The sequence below is a fragment of the Akebia trifoliata genome, chromosome 1, assembly GCF_017979445.1.
Source record: "Akebia trifoliata isolate Shusen 1 chromosome 1, ASM1797944v1, whole genome shotgun sequence".
NCBI lineage: Eukaryota > Viridiplantae > Streptophyta > Magnoliopsida > Ranunculales > Lardizabalaceae > Akebia > Akebia trifoliata.
In genome coordinates this window covers 3,385,329-3,402,449 of record NC_141375.1, presented here as the reverse complement: position 1 = coordinate 3,402,449, position 17,121 = coordinate 3,385,329, and the positions used below count along the sequence as shown (strand labels likewise).

At 34.4% G+C, this 17,121-nt stretch overlaps 2 protein-coding genes across 3 annotated transcripts; one reads left to right on the top strand and one right to left on the bottom strand.

Moving 5' to 3' along the window:
• Nucleotides 1-8,426, bottom strand: LOC147410411 (small ribosomal subunit protein uS3x-like). Its single transcript, XM_086435071.1, has 6 exons — nucleotides 8,266-8,426; nucleotides 8,036-8,183; nucleotides 7,774-7,945; nucleotides 1,791-1,845; nucleotides 1,576-1,707; nucleotides 1-370 (listed from the first exon to the last, which is right to left on the bottom strand). Exons 1-6 carry the CDS (start codon nucleotides 8,293-8,295, stop codon nucleotides 203-205), a joined length of 705 nt encoding a protein of 234 aa, XP_086291197.1. The 5' UTR covers nucleotides 8,296-8,426; the 3' UTR covers nucleotides 1-202.
• A 1,754-nt stretch (nucleotides 8,427-10,180) lies between these two features.
• LOC147410410 (NAD(P)-binding Rossmann-fold superfamily protein) lies at nucleotides 10,181-14,135 on the top strand. 2 transcript variants are annotated; one of them, XM_086435048.1, is made up of 9 exons: nucleotides 10,183-10,417; nucleotides 10,568-10,654; nucleotides 10,743-10,801; nucleotides 11,257-11,352; nucleotides 11,481-11,561; nucleotides 12,566-12,628; nucleotides 12,703-12,876; nucleotides 13,640-13,735; nucleotides 13,836-14,132. In XM_086435048.1, the coding sequence occupies exons 1-9, from the start codon at nucleotides 10,237-10,239 to the stop codon at nucleotides 13,917-13,919; spliced, it is 921 nt and encodes a 306-aa protein (XP_086291174.1). In that variant the 5' UTR covers nucleotides 10,183-10,236; the 3' UTR covers nucleotides 13,920-14,132. The 2 variants fall into 2 exon arrangements, with proteins under 2 accessions (XP_086291183.1, XP_086291174.1); XM_086435057.1 differs by lacking the exons at nucleotides 12,566-12,628; nucleotides 12,703-12,876 and having other exon boundaries at nucleotides 10,181-10,417; nucleotides 13,836-14,135.
• Nucleotides 14,136-17,121: the final 2,986 nt, after the last annotated feature.

The window sequence follows — 17,121 nt, the reverse complement described above, 5'->3', positions numbered from 1 at the left end:
TAACTATAAATCCTTTTCAAGCATGCGTAAATAATGTCAAAAAAATTTGAGAAAAAGACTGTATATAGTATCTAAATACCATAAATGAACAAGAATTCACAGTACTACTTCTGCAATTGAAGCCTAATATTGTTTCCGACATAATAACGCAAAAAACACAAACTAAATGCCTCGGGAACTCAAAAATACCATAGTACTTGACTTAAGCAACAGGAACATCAATATCAGTGGCCAGCATCGATGGCCTAATGTATTCCTCCTCATCCTTGGGGGTGTGGATGGTAACCAGATCAGGCAATGGCGTCATTGGACCCTGTTTTCCCTTGGGATCCCAGTCAAGCATGATCTTCACCTTGATTCCAAGCACACCCTGTGACACAAACCCAAAGTAAACCATATTTAAAAGACCATAAACCAAGGTATCTGCAATTCAAAACATAATAGCAGAGACAACAAGCCTAAAATCACTACATTAATTAAGTAACTATGATATATCAGAAATACTATCATAGTAAATGCTTGTAAACATACTATTGTAATAAAGATAGCTTATATTGCTACACAATGAAATTAAATATGGAGTTTGGTGTGCAAAAAACGAACTTCATTTTTTTAATACCTGCACCCACTTGCATGTATTCCCCTTAGAAGAAGCTGAAAGAAAGGTTATGAGTGAGGTTGATCGAGAAAGAAACTAAAAGTTAGCTTTCATTGGATTACTAGTTAGCTCCTTTCTTTCCCACCCATTTTTTTCTGTTATGTTTGGGTTTCAGAACTCCTTTTTTCAGTCTATATCCTTGTTGGGTTGCATCTAATTTCATTAATTGGTGTGTTAAAAGTAGTACACAGTGAAATAGGATCTCATAGTATCTATCAAAAAAAAAAATTGGATCTCATAGTAAACGTTGAATTCATAACAGCATGACAGGGTTCAGATCCTTGTCAGAAATCTCCCGTTTAATTCTTGAATTTTTCATTTCTATCAATGGAAGTATTATTCTCCAGATTATTGAACTATTCTGGATAATTCATGGATTTTAAGTTTGAAAAGAATAAAACGCAGTTTTTACAACGTGGAAAAAAATGCTACTATACATTAACTTGTTGTATGTTGCATAGTGTAAACTTGTAAGTTGTGATGTGTAACACAAGTTGACTTTGACACGGCCATACTTCAAAATTTTGGAAGAATCCACATTTTTAAATGACAAATGTCCTCTTTATCTTTAAAAAAACAATGACACGAACCTCAATGTCCTCATTATCACCATCACCTTCACCGTCACCATTAACATCACAATCATATGACTGAATTTCTGATTTTAAAATTTCTGAAAAGAAACGGATAATACACGTATGAAGCATATTTTCCATTTATAGAATTTTTGGCCAAATTTTAGACTGGATTTTTGCAATCCAAAATCGAATAGAACTTGAATTCTTCACAAATCTAATTTTTGTTGTATTCCAAATTGCTAACAAGGGTTCAGATTTGGAAAAAAAGTGTAACCCTGCATAAACAAGCATGGGAACTCGAACATACCAAGGGGAAAAAAAACAAGTGCAGAAGCTGACCTGTCTGAGAAGAACGTGCCTCACAGCTGAATCAATGTACTCATTAACAGGTTGACCAGAGGAAATCATGTATCCATCCTTAAACTTCATTGACTTTGCACGCTGCGCTCTGAGTTTTCCACTCACAATCACCTGTTTGTAGCCGTAAATCGTCACATTTTCAAATCCTAACAAGACCAATAAAAGTAAATGCAAGAATCAGCTTAGAAACAAACCTCACAGCCCTTGGCTCCACTTTCCATGATGAATCTCAGGACACCATAGCAGGCCCTACAACATAGATGGGTCATTGGATAAATATAATCTGTTATTTGACAAAGTATCACAATTCACAAAGACATGTGATTCAATTAAACAAAAAATTTAGTAGAATATTTAAAAATGTGAAATTGTAACAATTCAACAAAGAAAATAAGGACTTAATATGAATCCACAATAAACTTCAAAAAACCAAATTGAAGCTGTTTCCCATAACTACGGAAAACACAAACTCAACATCTATATACTAATATAAAACTATTATAACTCATGAAATTTGAAACCAATTTTTTGCAATTAGGCTGTATTTGGTTCACAGAAAAATATTTTCTGAAAGTACCTTTGTTTTTTGAAGAAAATATTTGTTCCTCAAAGAAAAAAAAAATACTTCAAACAAAATATTATGCAGTGAACCAAGCAAAGACTAACACAAATTCTTGCCATAACATTACATACTGTGATCCAAATAGAACTGGCATAGCATATTTCAAGGGTAAAATATTTTTTTTATTTGTATAGTTTACATTAAAAAATAAAAATGAGTGACAAACAGAGGTGGATTTAGAGTGGGGGCACTAGCCCCCCACAAGAATTTTCAAAGTCTATATGAATTAGTGAGCCATTGCGACAGATTTTAGTGGCAAATAAAAAAATCTGCCACTATTGCCCCACAAAAAATTTTTCCAATCTTAGTTGCCCCCAAAACTTTTTTTTTTTTTTCACTATTTGTTGTCCCCACAAAAAAATTTCTACTCTTGGTTGCCCCTACAGGGCAAAATCCTGGCTCTGCCCCTGGTGACAAATGCTTGTTTCAACCTATATCACCTTCTTATTCGATAACCAAATTGGCACTTTTTATGAAGTTTTTTTACTTTCTTTCAACTTTTCAAAAGCCCTTAGCTTATTTTCACAGTTGGTCATAGCAAAAATGTACTCATTAAAAAGTTCTGACAGATCTTTTCAGTGAAATTTATTACTTCTTTTTTTAAGATACATAATTTGACTTGAAAGTTGAAATAACATAGGGAAGATAGAGAAAGATCTTAAACTCAGCCTAACAGAATTTTCAACTTGATCACTACAAGCTGGAATCATACATGAAGGCCCCATGGAAAAACAAGAATAAGAATGGTCAGTATAATCAAACATTAGCTTTCTAGCTAGAAAAGACTGAACATTTCTTCTCCCGGCAAACAAAACAAGGCCACCACTTCTCTTACTAATGGACTTGAATTGGGCTTTATCAGCATAGACGGACGGATTGGCATGTCGGAGGATATTCCAAAATCCAAACACCAAGCACTTCACAAAAGTCACAGAAGCCTAACCCACTCGCATAAATTGTTTATGTGAGCATTGATAATAAATGAGAAGCCTCCAAAGAGGTATTTCTTACTTGTTCTCGTATTGTATTATCTAATTATTAATTTCAGTTTAATAAATACAGTATAAACGTGGTATTGTCGCTTAATCGGTTGGTCAACGAGTAAACAAAACAAATTTTTGGCACACATAATAGAAAATAATGGGCAGATTAATTATTTGAGTCTGCTAAGAACTTGTAAAGCTAATGTTGCCAAGTCTATATATTTCAGATTTATAAGTGTAAATTAGAGGAATAAGATTATGAAACTCTATCTTCATTAAGGTTGCTTTCAGCATAGATGATAAATAAAGGAGGGGCATTTCGTATAAATAATAGCAACATTAGCAAAAATAATTTCTTATATGCTCAGCCTCATGTATATGCTTGCAGAAACAAGGCTGAGAATTCAAATTTTCATTTTTCAGATTTTACTATCCACACAAACTCATTAAAACTGAACCACATCTATAGTTTCATACTTCCAATTGAAAGCTAAATGAGTACAAACTAGTAGAAGAAACTAAGTAATGTGGCTACCCCGAGCTTAAAACATGAAGTAAGTGTAATCCATGGGCTAAATGGCTCGGACAAGCACTATTAATGTTGTCATCTTCCGACACAAAGTCAGTACAAAGTTTACTTATTTGCTTTATAGATGACATGCAAATACTGAGAAATCCCCAAAAAAAAGCAGATGAGAAGAACATTAAGGCCTAAATATTTCCAAGGCATAGAATGCATAATGCAGGTACGTTTTGCAAAATATTATATTGTAAAAACATGTGTAGAAATAGGACCCATGCTAACAGCCCCAGTTATTGGGATAAAGTACAGATGACCTCAATGATGGATTGATGATAAACACATGTAGGGATGTGACAATATTTCAAGCTTCTTAGAGGCCCCATGTCATACATATTGCTCCTGTCATGGACATCAATACACATGTCCATGTCCTTAACACACAATAGGTAGCAAGTGAATGCTTAAAGAAATTGAACTTGCTCATCTCCAAAATATACTTTTTTTAAAGTACAAAATATACTTAGGGTATAGGTCATTAAGTCTTTCAAAAAAAAGGGGGAACAGCACGGCACAAAGCACAAGCATAAGTGAGTCTGACTTGTCCATTTGACATATTGAATTTTTTGCCCTCAGATCTCATAGCTTTCAATATTCATCGACGGCTTAAGCAAGTGGGTTTCATCAAGAGCCTAAACACACCTCAGAATTGAAAAAAGAGAATAATGTTGGTTATAGTGATGATGATGGTGATGAACATGGGGGTGGTGATGGCGGAGGTGGGGGTGGTGGTAGTGAGGTGAAGGCTCAAAATGAAAATCAATGCAACCGCTCCTCAAAATGAGTTTTCCATCATTGGGCAATGTAGATTGTAAGAGCACCGAGTACTAAAAATGCAACTATATGGCACATGTTAGAGGAAGCCGAAATGAACAAAATAAAACAATTAAGATTCCTTTGTGATGAAAGAAACTTGATGCAGTAGATGAAAAGCATACTAATAAAGAAACTCAAGCAACAACGTTAGAGAAGCATGACTTATAACCCTAGGGCACCAAAAATGTCACCGCCTTAATTGACTTAGCCAAAACAAAAACAAAAACAAAAAAAAAAGTTTGGTAGCCAGATTACTTAGCCAAAAAGGTAGAATAGCAAGGCATAAAGCATAAATGAGTCTGACTTGTCAATTTAACATTTTGTATTTGTGCCCTCAGATCTCATAGCTTTCAATATTCATCAACGGCTTAAGCAAATGGGTTTCATTAAGAGCCTCAACACACCTCAGTATAGAAAAAGATGATGATGTTGGTAATGGTGATGATGGTGGTTAAGATAGTGGTGGTAGTGGTGATAGTGGTGGTGGTGGTGGTGTCAAGGCTCAAAATGAAAATCAATGCAACCGCTCCTCAAAATGAGTTTTCCATCATTGGGCAATGTAGATTGTAAGGACATAGATAATTAAAAATGCAACCATATGGCGCACGTTAGAGGAAGCCAAAAAAGAAAAAAAGAAAATAGAAGAATTAAAATTCCTTTATGATGGAAGAAACTTGATCTAGTAGATGAAAGCATACTAATAGAGAAACTTATGCGAAGATGGTAGAGAAGCATAGCTTATAACCCAAGGGCACCAACAATGTCACCAGGGTTACTTTTAATATAAGGCTTGGGAATCGATGACTCATGAAAAATAACCCGTAAAAAACATATATGAAATCCTGGCCGTTAAAAACACGAAGTCCACTGGTCTAGGTAAAACACATTTTGAGGATATATATATATCCCTAGCATAAATCCTGATCATGGGATTTTGTGTTGCAACAGTCAGGATTTTGTGCTTTTTCCGTCAACAGATCCCATAAACCTATATTATAGTATTTACTTACCAAAGTACCCTAGATTTTAACAAGACCAACAAAAAAATTCCTACCAACAATAATGAATGTACTGAAGGTGCAAGCTTGCTAAGTAGGTAAAGTCAGTGAGTGTTGAGATCAATATTATCAAATAGCACGTGCTACGTTATATGATCAGTATATGCCATTGCGCATATGTTATTGCAAATCAGGAAAATCTACTTTAAAAAATTTTGGATGACGAAAAAATGGGAAAAAGCATATGCATTTTTGTTTAAATACATAAGAAGAAGATAGAAAATTTCTAACAAAATATACAGTCAGAAAATAAATTTTTAAAAAATGAAAATTTACAATCAAATTCCAAAGTTCATTGTCGAAATCAAATTCTGAACTCAACAAAATCAATTGCAATGAAAGAATTGTGATTTGCCACACACGCACATATACTGCACTCTAAATGTAAATGGCACTTTGTAATACTTTTCTTTCATTGTCCTTCATCGTTTTTGCACACATTAGCAAAAACACACACACACGTACTATTATTTCCTTTTCCAATCCCCAATTTTTTTTTCTTTTAGATATATGATAGTTTTACTAACTTAAGTGTGAACCAATAACTTTAACCAAGGGGAAGTTCTATTAAATTTTACCCACCACTTCTCAAGATTCACAATGCATTGATCTTGGACAAGGAAAAGCAAAAAGTTTTAAAAGGAAAATAATTTTTCAAATGAATTCAAAATTCCTTTCACAAAATGATAGTGATTATAACCATTGAAAGTTAAATAAACAAACAACTAGTGGAGGAAACTAAGTTATGTGGCTACCCCAAGCTTACAACATGATATAGGTGTACTTCATGGGCACAATAGCTCAGGCAAGCATTATTAATATAGTCATCTTCCGACAAAGAGTCAGTACCAAGATTACCTATTTGCTTTATAGATGACACAAAAACAGTGAGGAAAATTCCCTAAAACAGCAAACAAGAAAGCACACGAAGCTCTACATATTTCTAAGGCACATAAAGCATGATCTAGGAGAAATCTTGATTTTACTACTACTTTCTCATTAAGAAGTTTATGTTTGATGGTACTTGAGCCAACAAAGCTCCTTTACAACCAAGAATCGTGGCCCTCCCTAAGGGTTGCAGCACAAAAAACAATAACATTCCATGAGGATGATGGAATATAGAAGCAAAACTAATTACACACCTTCCAAAACAAAGTTGGTACAACAAACCAAACTGTTTTATTGACAGCAAGAAGCAAATCACGAATCATACAAATTCTAATACTACAAAATTAGCTTTCTCCCATACACAAGGCTCAATCGTCCCAACATAGGATTCTTGGACAAAGAAAATAATTTTAATACCAGCAGAAAGGATGCTATACATGCCAAGGGATTTAATCCTCGGAACCATTGAAGAGATGCGAGAATAAAGACATCAAGTCGTTTCATATTTAAGCTATAAGAACTCTCTCGCACCCTGTATTATAAAGCAGAAGTTAACTTAATCCCTCACTGACAATTATATCAAGAGAATATTAAGAACCTCTTCTTGGGATTTGTGTCGTAGATGGAGGTGCATCAAATGTAATCATCCTCGAAAACAAGATTGGCAAGAAGAACCAACTTCTTGTAGATTACTTGAGCAAACTGAATTCTTAGATCCCAGCAAACCCACTCAAGTGCATTATTGTAAAAAATAAAAAGGAGAGGAAACCCCATTGATACAAATACTTCAGAGGCAAATAAAAGGTAAAGTGAATTCTTAGATCCAAGCAAACCCATTCAAATGCATTATTGTAAAAAATAAAAATAAAAAGGAGAGAAAAAACCCACTGATACAAATAGTTCAGAAGCAATTCAGAGCAAGGTTTAAAACTCTATATCGATTGGATGTTTCGGTTAGTCAAAAAAACCATTTCTGTATCGACCAAATCAATACATTCTGGTACATATCTGATTCGTTGCAGAAACATTCGATATAATATTATGCATCAAACAACTAATAATCATCACATTATTACAGATCTAGAAGCCAAACAGACAATAATGCGATAAAAAATGCCAACAAAAAAACAAAAAGTACCACAAATTATCAACAACAACAAACAAGCAAACAAACAAATACAAAATCATCATAAAAACACCAATTTAAGCATCTAGACTATCAACACGTACCTCCTAACAGCAAGGCCTCCAAGAAGCTTGTAACGAAGAGACTCGGCCTGAGCAATGGCACAAAGTCCTCTGTTATTGACTTTCTCAGCATAAAGTTCCACACTGTTCTCAGGAAACTTAAACCTCTTTTGCACAACCGATGTTAATTCCCTAATCCTTCTTCCCTTCTCGCCTAATAAAAATCCAATCCAAACCCTAATTATCATCTCAAATCAATAAAAATCCTAAATCACAGAACCTAAAGTAACAAATTGAGATTTACCGAGAACGTTTTGAGTTCGAGTAGCTCTGATGATGATCTCTGTGCGCATCGGTGTAACCCTAACTTCTACACCTGAGTATCCATCCTCAGCAAGCTCTCTCGTCAAAACCTCGTTAAGCTCCGCAAAGAAAACTCCATCAGCGACAAACTGTAACCAATAAAGTAAGACAAATCTTGATGAGAAACCCTAGAACCAGAATAGGAAAAAAAAAAACAAACAGAGATCTGACCTTTCGCTTTTTGCTCATTTGAGTTGCCATGTTTGCAGAATCGATATGAGATTAAGCAACCGAAGTTGCAGAAATTCGATCTACTTGTTTTCTTCGGAGGGGTTCCTCTGCAAAACCCTAATTTCTGTGAGAGAGACTGGAGGAGAGTTGGTTGCTCTTTAAAAAGGAGTTGAAAGCGATCGAACGGTCCGAAACTTAGTTATGTAATATGGACGAACAGGATTAAATTTCAAGGTTTTGTCTCCTAAAAAACCCTAACTCAGAATGTTGTTAAGGGTAAACCCGTAAATAAATAGGAAAATAAAGGTATTTGTTGTCTGTAGTATAATGGGCCGGCCATGACCCTGACAAGTTTGGACCATTATAATTTCCTCGAACAAAAACGAAGGCTTCGACCCGGCCCAGTGGACCGTTTTAAAATCACACATCCCGTCTCCTTGGCCCTCACCCCCTCACCGTGACGAGTTGACTCGTTCGACTCAATTTTGTTATACTAGTTAAAAGTAGCGGTTTCAATGGTAACCCCTTTACCTGAGCCGAAAACTTCGGTTCTGGTTCCCTTTTTATTGTAATTGATTAGATTAGGGTCTAAAATGGAGCCGAACCACTGGGAACCTGAATCATTAGGTTCAATCCAATGGGTATTCACGGGTATTCGAAATCAATTTATTTTTTTTTTCTTTTAATACTATAGATGATTTAAAGTATTCTGTTAATTTAAAATTAATGCATGTTATATATGTTCTTCAATTTTCATGTAAACTATGGTTTGGAACTTAAAATAAGTTACTTCTTCTAAAAATTTATAATTTTTAAAGAAAATAAATTTTTATTTTAAAAAAAATCATTAACTTATCTAAGTTAGTAATTTTGTAGATAATATCTTGATTTTTGGAAAGAAAAAAATGTTTTATAATAATTTGAAATACTTTCTTTTTCATTTGATTCTTAAAGAATTAGAATTAATGAGTACTCCAATTCCCATTCCATTTATTTTGGAACAAAAACCATAATCGAAAAAAAAAATTATAATGTTTATAATTCTAAGTGTCTTAAGAACCGAACCAAATTCATTGACACCCCTAGTTAAAACATTTAAATTGGTATAAAGTAAAATTATAATATACTGGAGTCGTAATAGAATAACCCTTGTTAAAATTGTCTTAAACCAAGTCTCATGGTCTCAAGACGGCACTTTTGTATTGATTTAAAATTTGATGTCTCATCTTCATACTTAATCGATTTGACTAACTAATGAACAATTGATTTTTATGAGGATTATCTTTTTATGAATGGGTTGAGATTCGTAGAGTCATAAAGCGAACACATACATTCACAAACAATCCCAACCGTGTAAATACAAAATTCAATTGTTTGGATTTATCTTCGAGATTTGTGTTTTATTCTTGAGATACTTTTTTATCCTGACCCTCGGATCTCACATGTGTACAATCAGGATTGTGAGTGAACACATGAGTTCCCTTTACTTGTGTCTATCGATCTTGGGCCTTTTATGAATATAAAAGTAAAATTATTAAAGAAAAAATACACATATTTTTTAGATTTTTTAATAATAAATATGCCTCAATCCAATCGAATTAAATTAGGATCCATTCGTGCATCAAACAATTTGACAAATATTTTATATGATCATCGGTCTGATTTTTAAAATACTAGTTCAAATAATTATATTTTTCTTATACTAAAGTGTGTTAACAGTTGCTCATTCACAAAATCTTTTTTTTTAATAGATAAGAAATATCTAATTCATTGAAAATTTCATTATTTTATATCAAAAACACAAAACCCGGTTGACTCGGTTGAGTTTCATAATATTGCAAGTTTTTCCATGGGCCTAACTCGGGCCGTGTACCCTATCCAACTGTTATCTTCTTTTGGTGTAAAAAACTGTTGGATAAGAGAACTCTCTCTCTCTCTCTCTGCAACTCAAAACACTGAAAGTATCTAACAATGGCGACTTCTATATCTTCATCTCTCCCCATTTACTCTTCTCTATTCTCTCATTCTCGAAAGCCATTGAAGACTGTCAATCCTTCCATCGATCTCATCAAGTTCGACAAAACTTCTCTCCTCTGTTTCTCCTCCAAGAAGAAAACCAATTTTACTGATCAAATTCTCGATTACATAGAAGGTACTCAAAAACCAATACTGGAGTTTCGATTGAAATCGAATTATAAAAATTGGGTATCTCTTGTTTCTTGTTCTTGGTCAGCTAGGCTTATAATTCACTCTCTTGCACACCTCAATTTGTGAGTTTTTGATGAAATTTGTTCATTTGTAGGAGGACCCAAGTTGAGAAAGTGGTATGGTGCACCTGATTTACTCCCTAAAGATGGGATTCTTAACGACGAAGAAGACGAATCTCAAGGTACTCTTATATAAGTAGCTGATTTGTAATGTTTTTATTCCATTGTAAGGTCTTGTAACATTTTCAAATTTCTTATTTTCAAGTGCAGGAGTAGAAGAAATTAGAGATGCAGTGTTGGTGACTGATGGAGATAGTGAGATTGGTCAGGTGTGAATTATTGACAAACTACAATATTTGTGAATTACAAATTTTGTTAATCGATTTTGAGCAGATTTGAATAGAGGAACATATTTGCTCAGCTGACCCCAAATTTTTGGTATAAGGCTTTGATGACTATAATGATGATTTTCCTTCTCCATAAGAGAAGAGTAATTTTTCGACTTTTTTTAAAACGTTATTAAACTTACGACTCATACAAGCCACATAATTGACTTACCCAAAGTCAAGTTCTTCTACATTGGCAATTTAATTCTTATTTCCTAGATATCAGTAGAGCGCTCCTTTAGATACTACACAAACTCTGTCCCCCTGCCTCTATGGTACTATTCTTCGGCCCCCCACATTGAGGGGTCTCCATTTGCTTTTTTCCAATTTTGGAGTGGATCATCATCATCATAGTTATAATTATTAACACTTACTCATCTCATATCTGGCTTATTCAGATGGTAATATTGTCATTAATTGTCAAACGAGCTCGAGTCAAAGCACTAGTGAAGGATAAGCGAGCGGCCATTGAAGCCTTTGGGACTTATGTTGAGGTGACATCACTTATACTTATTTAAAAAAAAAAACAGTAATATAAGTATCTACGCTTCTTTTCTTTCTTTTTTTCCTTATATTTTGCAATGCTGATAGTGATGCTTCTCTGATGTTGTTCTATGTAAAGTCAATAGCTGGAGATGCAAGTGATCCACCGTTCCTTAAGAAGGCTCTCAGAGGTGTTCGCGCAATAATATGGCCTTCAAATGTAAGCATACTTTGAGGCATTTTGTGCAATAATATGTCTTCAATGTTATATCATAGGAAATAATAGTCTGGTATCTGAAATAGATCAATTACAATTAGTAGATTGTGTCTCACGCATATACCGTTAATATATTAAATAATAATAAATAAATAAAAGTAGAACATGTTGATTTATTCAACCCTTATAGAATAGGAAATATATAGTTCGTCATGGGTAGGGACACTATTGCCGATCTATTTTATATGGATTGATTGGATTCAATCTTACTATGCTTTTCATGTGGGTTCCGACACTTGATATTAATATTCCTTGGGTTCAAATCTTAAGAGGACTAAGTTTACCAGTAATCCATCACATAGGATGGATGAGAAATGGGTTTTAAATATGTCTCAACAAACCAATCAGCATTGTAGCGCGGAGGGAGACGGTTAGGGATAGGTCTAGGTTACTGGTGAGACGTAGGCCCCTCCTCATCTAGTTTTTGGAAATCTGTGCTGAAAGGCATCTCAAGATTGTAGAATTCCCTCTTTGGTGACCATATGACAACGACCTTGTCAGGTAAGTTTTTCGCTTTGCATTTGAATGCTATGGGGATCAAGTCTATTCGTTGGGAACTCCTTATTCCATTGGGTTTAGTTTGTCTGTACTGATTTGTTGAGTGTATATTTTCCTCCACTCTTGTGTGTGTCATACCCCATCTTAGCCCCGTGACCCTCATATATTCATATTTCTCTCCAACAAATTGGTTTGGTGGAGTAGTTTGTTGGTTAACATGATTCTAGCGCACCCAATCTCTAGTTTAAAAAACTATCCAATTTGAGTTTCTTCATAAAATCAATCACATTGAAGTTATTTTACATGGGTTATGTTATTCCTCTATTGAACACTGTATTAAGGATTTTCGTTTACACCCTATCGGCTTTTTCTTCTCTTACATTCATATTGATAGAAATTTCTTTTCAGTGATCAAATTTCCTTGAAAAAGAGAAGTTCTTCTTCTGCAGGAAGGATTCTTATCTGATATTGGGAGTATGAGAGGAGTACAACATATAGTTCTCTTATCTCAGGTTTGCAAATCCTTCCCTTTGTGTTGTTAGTATAGAAACCATTCTTGTATATGGAGGTTGAATAAGGGTAGCAGTTGGCTGCTTATAGAGGTTGCAGCGGCATCCAAGCTCTCATGAAAAGCAATGCTAAGAAATTAGCCGAGAAAGATGAATCAATGGTGATGGCTTTAGGCATCCCATACACAATCATCAGAGCTGGTTTGTTGCAAAATAGTCCCGGTGGGACACAAGGTTTCAGCTTTAAAGAGGTATTTTTCATTTCTGCACACCATCATCATCGTTAAAGGCTTATCTAAAAAATATAGGGTCTGGTTGGATGAATTATTTTCCTCCATTCAATTATGTCTAAAGTGCCGTATTTTGTAGCAATGTAATTGTGATCCATAAAAGTTTTTTTTTTTTCCTTTCTGGATCCATGAAATCAAATAAATGAGAAACAAATCGTTTTCCATTTTTCTGATACTTATGGAACGGTGGGACATTTCCCTCTCTGGGTCAACAAGGTCACAAAGAAGCCTACCGAGTAATGCTTTCTATTGAAGCTTTTCATAGTCAGAAAGATACATCTCAGCTAATAATTAACAACTCGTCGCACTTGCGAGTGCATTATATGTAGCATGCCTACTTGGTATCGGTCTCTTTGTCTCTCTTAGGTTTCAAGGGTCATTCAATTGGTGTGACACCTCTATAATATCTTCAATGAAATAATTCTAATAATGATTCAATTTATGTTGTTTTTTCGGGGATTTTCAATCATCATCACCAATTCACCATCATCTGAAAGCCTTAACAAAAAAAGGCCTCGACCGAAATGAACCTTGTTCCTCCATTCAATTCTGTCGAAACTCATGTCTTAATGTTATTGCAAGTGTGTCCTCATCTGTCTCACCACCTAAATCCTCATTCTTTTAGACTCATTGTATGGCATGCAAAGACTAACGTTGAAGACTTATGCATCTAAATTCTGAAGGTTAAGACTTATACACGTTTGTTTATGTTGCTTCATGTCAGGGTAGTGCAGAACAAGGAAGGCTGAGCAAAGAAGATGCTGCCTTTATTTGTGTGGAGGCACTTGACGCAGTCCCACAGAGAGGACTCGTGTTCGAGGTATGTCGAATTCATAATCTCCAAACCAATTCAACTTTGTGCTAAAGATTTTCAAGAGCAATCTTGTTATCACAATGACCTGATCAATGTGTGACAACAGGTGGTGAACGGTGAAGAAAGCGTTTCAGATTGGAAAGAGTGCTTTGCCTCACTAATCAAGAAGACGGAACAACAACTTCAATAACACTATCAAAATTCGAGAACAATACAAGATTTAAACATGTTCGGTTTTTATCCTCAAGTAGGAGTTACCATTGATTCAGTACTGTACTATATTGTCCGGGTGTGTTTTACAAAAAATGTGTATGGACTTTGTAAAAATTATGGAACTGGGCATGAAATAACTGCAAAAATGGGTAAAATGGCAAATTCATTGATTTTTTTTTTCTTCAAAGTGGTGAAGGACAATTGTGAAATCGTGCCCAAAAATAACTAAAGTAACTCTGAAATGCAAATATCAGGATGGTTGAACCGCTAAAAACTAGGGTTGCATTTTGCCACTTTTAAACAAAAACGAAGGTATAAGTCAATTCTTTACCCATTTTCGTAAAAAAAAAAAATTTATTTATGAAAATCAGTATTTAATCTTTTTTGGAATTATTTTTTCATATAACTAATGATAAAATGACTCGAAAAAAGCCACTCGCTTGACTTGGCATGTGCACAGAACCATAGATCTTTTTTCCTTGTGTATCCTGAAGAAAAAGATCTATGGTTCTGTGCACATGCCACGTATAGCGAGTGAGAAGCGAGTAGCTTTTTTAGAATCAGTTTAACGCAACTCTTTTCATATTGATTATGTAATTTTTAAAAAAGTTCATATCTGTTTTTGTAATTATCTCATTAAATTAAGGGAACTCAAGATCCTAGTTTGGGTAGACCCAACAACAGTTTACCATCCCCATATATCTGGCATAATAGAGCATGTATTTCATGCTCACATGAATTTCACAAGTTCCACATGAGAGCCAAGAAAAACAAGTATCACACAACATTGGCATGTGTGTAATGTATTTGAGAAGCTTTGTTATAAATAGAGAAGCATGGCTTCTTCCTATATTTGAATTACTAGCTTCAACCTTTGGGATTGAATTTGAGACTTGGATGAAAACAAAACTTTTCATGCCTTTGTGATGAATGAGGATTTGATTTCCTCCATCATTGTCTCATCTTCAATTGTTCAAGCACATATATCATGGAATGAACTATCGATGATTCATAGTAATGTTAGGGTTTGAACGTGAGTATTGGATGAAACTAAATCATTTTTCCCTTTGTGGTGGAGAGGGTTTGGTTTTCTCCAATATCTCACCTTCAACATCTTAACTTCAAATCAATGTGGGGATTTGAAAGTGAGAATTGGATAAAATTGAACCCTTTTTTTTGGCTTCTTTCCCTTTGTGGAGGAAGAGGGTTCAATTTCCTCCAATATCTTACATTCAACAATTCAGACACAAAAACCAAGATCAACCAGTTAAGAATTAATCTCAACTTTACATGAACTCCAACATGAGAATTGGGTGAAATCAAATCTTTTTTACCATCACCTTTACCATTTCAATCACATATCTATTTCTCAATTGTTTGACTTATAATGTTTCTATTACCAAAAAATGGACCCTCCCCCAAGCCCCACCCAAACACATATTCCGGTTGCCTTCTCAAATACAAATGGAAAAAAAATCACCAATCAAACCAACTAAAAAATCAGTCTGATTGGACAGACTGCAAGGTTTGGATATAGGGCTGCAACTTGAGTGGGTTTATCCGAACTCAACCCAACCAATGGGCAAGCCTGGGTTGGGTTATATGGAAAATGAATTGAGCCTAGACTAGGAAATCTCAACCCGAATTCAATTCGAGTTGAGGCTTCGGGCAACCTAAGTCAACCCAAGCTTGATGCTATAAATTTACATATAAATATATTTATTTTTATAAAAAAAAAAAAATATAGTTTTATCTTCCTAAATATATTTGTAAAATTAAGGGGAAAAAAATTCTTTTTATCGATTTTTCTTTCTATATTTAAATTTATTGCATTATATGTTTAAGTATAGTATTTTACAAAGTTTTTCAGATGAAAAGTCATTTTTACATAAATTTTAAAGAGAGAAAAATGAGTTCAAACCGTCAAAAATTGCCTAACTTGAAAATGAAATTAGGCTTGTTCAATGAGTCCAACCTGCCCAAAATTACCTAATTTGGACTAACCTGAACTCAACCCAATTTTAGAAACTCAATATCAGGAGCTTGGATTAACGAGCTCTAACCCGATGGTCGGGTTGAGGGTTCTACAATTTAGGTTGACCCTCCAACCCACCCAGGTTGTAGCCCTAGTTGAATATTTCCAATCAGGCTAAACACATCTGGTATGTGAGTTAATTATGGGATAGATTAAATATTGAGTTGTGATAAACTGACTTGAAATTTAGTCGCTTGACGTCTCATGTGCAGAGCCATAAATCTTTTTCTTCTAGATACACAATGAAAAGATCTATGGTTTTATGTGCATGCGACTTCAAACAAGTGAATTTCAAGTCATGTAATCATTATTTTTAAGAAGTCGTGCTTAAGTGACCTTAAGATTGTACCTCATATCTCATTTTCCTGACGTGGAAGAGTGTAGGAATCATAAAAGCTATTTCACAGGAGATGCCACATGGCAATATAAAGGAGATCAGGTGTTAGGTTTCAAACCAATTCCCCAGAGTAAAATATCTTACCTTCGTTTTATTCCCATATCTTTCTCTTGTTATCAAAGTAATATTTCATTCAAGTAAGGTAGTAGCTTAGTACCTTAAAGTGTTATTTCATTCAAGTAAGGTAGTAGCTTAGTAAGTAAGGTAGTAGCTTAGTACCTTAAAGTGTTATTTCATTCAAGTAAGGTAGTAGCTTAGTACCTTAAAGTGTTCCAAGATGCCTAAGTTGCCTTGCTTGCCTCAGTCAAGGAATTCTATCTCTCCCTATATATAGGTGGCAGCAAACTAGACAACCCATCAGTTTTCAAATCGGCACCTGGCGGCATCGTATCACTAATTTCAATTTCCATTCTTGCAAGAGGGAAATATCATCAATTTGAAGAAAAAAAAATCCTCAAATATTCACAAAACATAGGAAGGTATGTGTAAGCTCTAAACCACCCTTTCCTTTGGTTTTTTTTATTTAGAAACTTATTTTGGCATACCAATTTTTTTACAAATTGCATCCCAAGTAAAATTAAAATCAAGAATTTCAAATCGAAACAGTATATATTCATCTTAAATTGTAGTTGATATGACCTTTTCTCTCTATAATCACACATTTCATGCTACTGTCTTTCTTTATTTCTTTATTTATTTATGTATTTATATGAACTTGTTTTTGAGTAAGAGAATTTAGTTCTATCA